The following is a 6,435-nucleotide window of genomic DNA, read 5'->3' as shown; positions in this document are numbered from 1 at the left end:
TTCAGTAGCAACATTAAAATTTAGTTGGCATTTATTCACATCAAATCCAAATACCATATTTTGTAACCTTTTTTTTTGGTATATTATAGTATTATACAAATTATTAGAAATAGAAAACAATTAGTTGCGAGTTGTTGCAAATTGATTAGAGGAAAGGAAAACAATATTAGTGGTGCCGTTAAGAAATGTGTAAAGCACCATGATTTTAGCTTAGAAATCAAACTTATCATAATTTCAATTCTAACGTTTTTCCCTTCTAGTTATTTATTTGTCCAATTGACTGTTTTTTTTATCACTTGTAATGGGTTGAAATATACTATATATGTAAGAAATACAATCAATATATATATATATATATATATATATTATAAATAACATTAAAAAACATTTTTGTATATATTCTATGTCTAATGTATGGTATCATATGGTATATATTTTATAAATTTATACAGATCTTATCCACATAGCTAAAGGAGTGTTGGAGGAGACATGTTGAAGTGAAAGTGCACAAGCACTCGTACTACCAAAACATTATATTATATGAATTTGGAAGGACAATCTACATGAAAGTAGTGTAGATAAATCATACAATCGAATATTAAGACATATGGTGAATGAAAATGACACACAAGAAAAACACAATCTAAGGCTGTTAGAGAGAAAGGGAAGAAGCAAAAAGGCTAAGGGGGGATTGAGACATAAGCCTCTAAGTAGATGACAGCTCGCCCCCTCATTTGACATCGACTTCATACCTACAAAGTCTCAATTTTCCCCCACTTGGCCTTTGCTCTAATTAGTGATTATTGTTAGCCAATGATATTATAATTTGTATCACTTTCTAAAAAATGTAGATCTTTTTAAATATTAAATCTCGAAATGTAACATTTAATTTGGTAAAATAATGATGTAATGTAACCCTTTTTCGTACGCGATAGGTAGATGCCATTTTTTGCTTACGTGCATGTCTATGCACATATGCATTATTCCTATTTCAGACACAAGTATATGTACGTATGTATGTATGGAAGTTCTGTGTTTGGAGTCTTTTCCAATAAATATCTATTGCAAATAACGGAATCTAAGTTGGTGGACGAAATCTATCTCATCTACCCGTCACATTGCCACCATACATTCGCACGAGTCCGAGATATACTATCTGCGTATGGATCATACCCCGGCCGACACTACGCGTTTGAGCCGCTGAAATTCATGTACGTATATATAAACAACACCTACTCAGGAATACGTATATATACTGCATACCGTATGGTGCGCGTATACACAAATTATATGTATGAAAAGTACATCGGAATTCACGGGCTTTCTATTTATCATAATACTAAAAGCATCCACATATTTTCTCCAATGAGTATCTATCCTTGAAGTTGTGCGCATATGAAATATGGTCGTCGGACAGTTTTGTTTGCTAGTGATGCCAATACAACATCCCTATATGGACCATATCTAACATATATTCATAGGTATATACATACATGTATGTATATATATCTATATATGGACGTATCGTTATGCAAATATCATTATATTATCAAAGTCCCAGAATGAAGTGAAAGAGGCTTTCTTTCATGCGCACACTATTCTGCTCATAGAATAAAATTCATCCAACAAAAAAAAAAAAAAAAAACGAGAACCAAGGCTTTAGTGTTTCATATTGGTAACAGTTTTGTTTGCTAGTGATGCCAATACAACATCCCTATATGGACCATATCTAACATATATTCATAGGTATATACATACATGTATGTATATATATCTATATATGGACGTATCGTTATGCAAATATCATTATATTATCAAAGTCCCAGAATGAAGTGAAAGAGGCTTTCTTTCATGCGCACACTATTCTGCTCATAGAATAAAATTCATCCAACAAAAAAAAAAAAAAAAGACGAGAACCAAGTAGGCATGGGCTATGACAGGCTCGGACCATCACAACAAGCGGGTTCAGAAACCGTTCAGAACCACCCAGAAACTGTCACGTCACTTCCAGAGACCCGAACCAAGAACAGCACGAAGCTGATCCTCCTCTCCCTCGGGCTCCTCCTCGCCGCCGCCGTCTCCGTCGCGCTCTTCGCCGGACTCCGGGTCCTATCGCCGGGTCGAGTCGACCCAAACCGGAAACCCACCCAGGCAATTTCCCGGGTCTGCGGCAAGACCCTGTACCCGAGTCTCTGCGTAAGCTCGCTCCTCGATTTCCCGGGCTCTCTCGCCGCCGGCGAAGATGAGCTCGTCCACATCTCAGTCAACATGACCCTCCAGCGATTCAGCAAAGCCCTCTATGACTCGTCGGCGATCTCCTCCGTTCAGATGCCGCCACGTGTACGGTCCGCCTACGACGCCTGCCTCGAGCTCCTCGACGATTCCGTCGACGACCTCTCTCGCGCCCTCTCCGGAGGCGGATCCCACTCCGATGTGTTGACATGGCTCAGCTCCGCCATGACCAACCACGACACCTGCACCGAGGGCTTCGACGAGAACGAGGGGTTCTCGGACAGCGGAGGCGTGAAGGGTCGGGTCGGCGGAGCGGTGAAGGACTTGTCGGAGCTGGTGAGCAACTGTCTGGCGATATTTTCCGGAAAAGTGGGAGATCTGTCGGCAGTTCCGGTGGAGAACAGAAGAAGGAGATTGCTTGAAACAGAGGAGGAGTTGGAGTTACCGATATGGTTGGGAAAGAGAGACAGAGAGCTTCTGAGTATACCGGCGGCGAAGATTCAGGCAGACATTGTCGTGTCCAAAGACGGCACCGGCACTTGCAAGACCATCGCCGAGGCCATCAAGAAGGCGCCGGAGCATAGTAGCCGTCGGATCGTCATCTACGTCAAAGCAGGAAGGTTAGATTTTTTTTTCTTTGCTTCAAATAGGAAAAAAAATGTTTGAAATCTTTTGGGGAACCTATGCTTCGTTTTCGGACCACATTCTAAAAGTAAACAGTTCTGTCGGAGTCATTATAGATTATGTAAATCTCTTCTTTTCCGTTTTTTGGTTTCAATGGTACAAAGTTGCAGACTTTGCGCTAAAATCTGCTAGATTTGGATCAGATGACGAAAAAAATCATGCATTTCTCAATTGGGTTTTGTATCGTCGCTGTATATTTCGTCATTTGTGACTGGTAACCGTACAACTGAAACTCAGGTACGAGGAGGAGAATCTAAAGGTGGGGAGGAAGAAGACGAACGTGATGTTCATCGGAGACGGAAAGGGCAAAACGGTCATAACCGGCGGAAAAAGCATCTCCGATGACCTCACCACTTTCCACACCGCATCTTTCGGTAAAAATCCCAACACTTTCTGGTAAAAAAAATCCCAACTTCATTCATACTTTAACTGTTTGCGGCTTTGCAATCGATTGATGTAGCTGCTACCGGAGCCGGGTTCATTGCGAGGGACATGACGTTCGAGAACTACGCCGGACCAGGCAAGCACCAGGCGGTGGCCCTCCGGGTCGGAGCCGACCACGCGGTGGTTTACCGATGCAGCGTGATCGGGTACCAAGACGCACTCTACATCCATTCGAACCGTCAGTTCTTCCGAGAATGCGATATCTACGGTACAGTCGATTTCATATTCGGGAACGCGGCCGTGGTTTTACAGAACTGCAGTATCTACGCGCGAAAGCCAATGCCTGGTCAGAAGAACACGATCACGGCTCAGAACCGGAAGGATCCGAACCAAAACACAGGGATCTCGATCCACGCCTGTCGGATTCTTCCGACGTCGGACCTCGAGGCCTCGAAAGGAAGCTTTCCGACTTATCTTGGACGGCCATGGAAGCTGTACTCGAGATCTGTGTACATGATGTCGTACATGGGCGATCACATTCACCCACGTGGGTGGTTGGAGTGGAGCGGTGGGTTCGCGTTGGATACGTTGTACTATGGCGAGTACATGAACCGTGGACCCGGGTCGGGTACGGGTCAACGGGTCAAGTGGCCGGGTTATCGCGTCATCACGTCGGCATCTGAGGCAAGCAAGTTCACGGTGGCTCAGTTCATCTCCGGCTCGGCGTGGTTGCCTTCTACCGGCGTAGCCTTCTTGGCCGGACTCACCCAATAGGCAGAATCTGTCAAAGCCTCTGTACCATACATACATATATATACACGTATATAGAATTTCAAGATTCATATATATATAGAGAGCCCAAAAAAAAAAGAGGAATGCATATTGAATAAGTGTAAAAATCATGGTTCCTTCCTTCTTACAGTCCTTCAGAATACTTGAAAGATGCATATTGTACTTTTTGTCTGACACTGCATTTATATGTAAGAAACATATAAAGATGGGGAGTATGTGAAGTCTTGTGATTCAGATTCTCTATCCGTACGAACAGATCATCTTTTTGTCGGGTTTATTACCACTTTATCAGATCTGTACGATGAATCCTACATTCCCTTCTTCCACCATCAGAGAATATATTCAATAATTGAATCATTAGATACACACCCAGAAAAAAGAAGACTACAGAGTGTAGTAGCAGTTCAGAGACATGAGGGAGGGAGAAGGAATCTTCTCTTCTATCATACAAATCCAAAAAACTTGAAATCACACTGACAAAAAGGGGATTCAAGAGAGAGTATGATGAATCGGAGTTTCAGCTACATGAGGTTTGGAATGCAAACCCCAGAGTCCGGATTCTGTTGCTCCTTCCAGATTCTTCCGGTAACCCTAAGTTTCAGCTCTTTCCTGTCTCCGCCGGAGAAGAAAAGCGCCATGTTTCTCTGTATTACAAGACCGTCATGACTGTCTCGGACTTTCCTGTGGCTGGCCCCTACGCTTCTCGGTGTCCCTTCCCATATGAGTTTTCGCCCACTGCCTCCCACTTCGAGGCTGTAGCTGTAGTTTCGGGCTTCTACCTCGTCTCCCATGAATCTCAGGAATGCCCTCGAAATGAAGGCAGAAGTATTGTCCAAAGCAATGGAATACCTGTAACAAGATCATGAAACATCAGGGTTTCAATCAAAATTTGGAAAGCCTAATGCTTTTTTTTGTTTCCGTTGATGGGTACAGAGTTAAGATCATAAAACCAAGATTCCCAGGTCATAAACAAGTCCGATACTCACGGTTAGCATCCAAGTGGCATTCTCCACTTCGCGTGGATTGGCTTTGACATACCGATGGTTGAAGGTGCAACCTGTGTGCATGTCGACTTTGTGGTCATCCCTCAGATGGGCAACGAGGAAAGGGATGTCCCCTACTACAGCACACTCCGAACCAGCATATGGACAATTATAAGGTCTGAAGTTACAGCCAGACTCATGCTTTAGTTTGCTGTAATAAGGAAATATCCCTGGGCATCCGAGGTTGTAGTACTTGCACGGCAGCTCGAGTGACTCTGCCACTTTCTCCAGAGCTAAACATCTAATATCTCCGAGCTCTTGTCTACATGTGGGACACCGATTGTGAACCCTTGCTTTACAGGTCGAGCATAGCGTGTGCCCGTTATGGCACTGCAAAAGAAAGAAAGAAAGAACAAGTCAGCTTATTATCGCCGATGATTCACCCGACAGACAAATTCCAGATTCAAGAACTCTCCCTGTAATGTACCTATCTTAATCCACTGCAACAAGTTCGATCTCTCCAAATGCAAGAATTATGCCTATCCATACTCTATCATGTATAATTTCAACTCTCCAATCTCAGGATCAATACAAGAATCTCGAATGTAAAGGAATAGCGATCATAAGAAATCCAGATGAGTAGCTCTTGCGATAATAGCCAAACGATGCATCATGGAATTCCAGCCTGAAAATAGCTTCATAGCAATGAAACCAAATTTGCAGAAGAGGAATATTCATTTCATTACTAGATATGGAGATCAGCATTAATGGGTCCTCATCAGAGAAGTACAGAAAAATCACAACCAATCTAGGAATTTGAAATTGATAAATCCGTACATTTCATCATGAATCCAAAGCCAAAGTTCAAAAATTTGAAAACGCGGAAGCAGATACGCACCTGATGAATTGGTGGGTACATCGAATTGGTGCAGACGGGGCATTCGAGGAGCTCGTAGACGCTCGTCGCCGGAGCGATCGCCGTTGGGCCGACGATGTTGGTCGCCAAGCCGGCGGCTCCGCCGTGGTTGGCATGAGACTTCGCCGACGAGAATTGATGGTTGCTGTGGTGATGATGACTGTTCCCGTGATGATGGATCTCATCGTTCTCGATGCTTCCCGTCGACGAGACACACTCGATGCTATCCGTCTCCATTAACACGAAGCTATGAGAAAAACCCTAATTTCAAAATTTGGGAATTTTCCCTTCCTTTCCTATTTCTCTCTCTTTCAATAAAATTCTTTTCTCCGTCGCCGATCAACAGGAGAAAAGAAAAAGAAGCAAGAAAGCGAACAATCCTTTGCTTTCGTTGCACTTTTGGGTATTTTTCTCTGAAGAGAAAAATCTGGAAACAGGGAAAGA

General features: G+C 43.2%; 2 protein-coding genes across 2 annotated transcripts; one reads left to right on the top strand and one right to left on the bottom strand.

Moving 5' to 3' along the window:
• Nucleotides 1-1,810: 1,810 nt before the first annotated feature.
• LOC104811918 (probable pectinesterase/pectinesterase inhibitor 61) lies at nucleotides 1,811-4,335 on the top strand. Its single transcript, XM_010538784.1, has 3 exons — nucleotides 1,811-2,852; nucleotides 3,154-3,290; nucleotides 3,377-4,335. The coding sequence occupies exons 1-3, from the start codon at nucleotides 1,927-1,929 to the stop codon at nucleotides 4,072-4,074; spliced, it is 1,761 nt and encodes a 586-aa protein (XP_010537086.1). The 5' UTR covers nucleotides 1,811-1,926; the 3' UTR covers nucleotides 4,075-4,335.
• A 98-nt stretch (nucleotides 4,336-4,433) lies between these two features.
• LOC104811917 (E3 ubiquitin-protein ligase SINAT4-like) lies at nucleotides 4,434-6,429 on the bottom strand. Its single transcript, XM_010538783.1, is given in 4 exon segments — nucleotides 4,434-4,899; nucleotides 4,901-4,941; nucleotides 5,079-5,465; nucleotides 5,974-6,429. Coding segments are annotated over 4 exon segments (969 nt in total). The 5' UTR covers nucleotides 6,229-6,429; the 3' UTR covers nucleotides 4,434-4,613.
• Between the last annotated feature and the right edge of the window lie 6 nt (nucleotides 6,430-6,435).

This window comes from Tarenaya hassleriana, unplaced genomic scaffold (assembly GCF_000463585.1).
Source record: "Tarenaya hassleriana unplaced genomic scaffold, ASM46358v1 Cleome2, whole genome shotgun sequence".
In the NCBI taxonomy this organism is placed as follows: Eukaryota; Viridiplantae; Streptophyta; class Magnoliopsida; order Brassicales; family Cleomaceae; genus Tarenaya; species Tarenaya hassleriana.
Note: the sequence above shows the minus strand (reverse complement) of the source record. Positions and strands in the feature narration are given on the sequence as shown.

Bases quoted from the DNA above. Each gene is read 5' to 3' on its own strand.
- LOC104811918 (XM_010538784.1), top strand. From the start codon at position 1,927: ATGGGCTATGACAGGCTCGGACCATCACAACAAGCGGGTTCAGAAACC. The intron at 2,853-3,153 runs GTTAGATTTTTT...ACTGAAACTCAG, and splicing joins ATCTACGTCAAAGCAGGAAG to GTACGAGGAGGAGAATCTAA. The intron at 3,291-3,376 runs GTAAAAATCCCA...CGATTGATGTAG, and splicing joins TTTCCACACCGCATCTTTCG to CTGCTACCGGAGCCGGGTTC.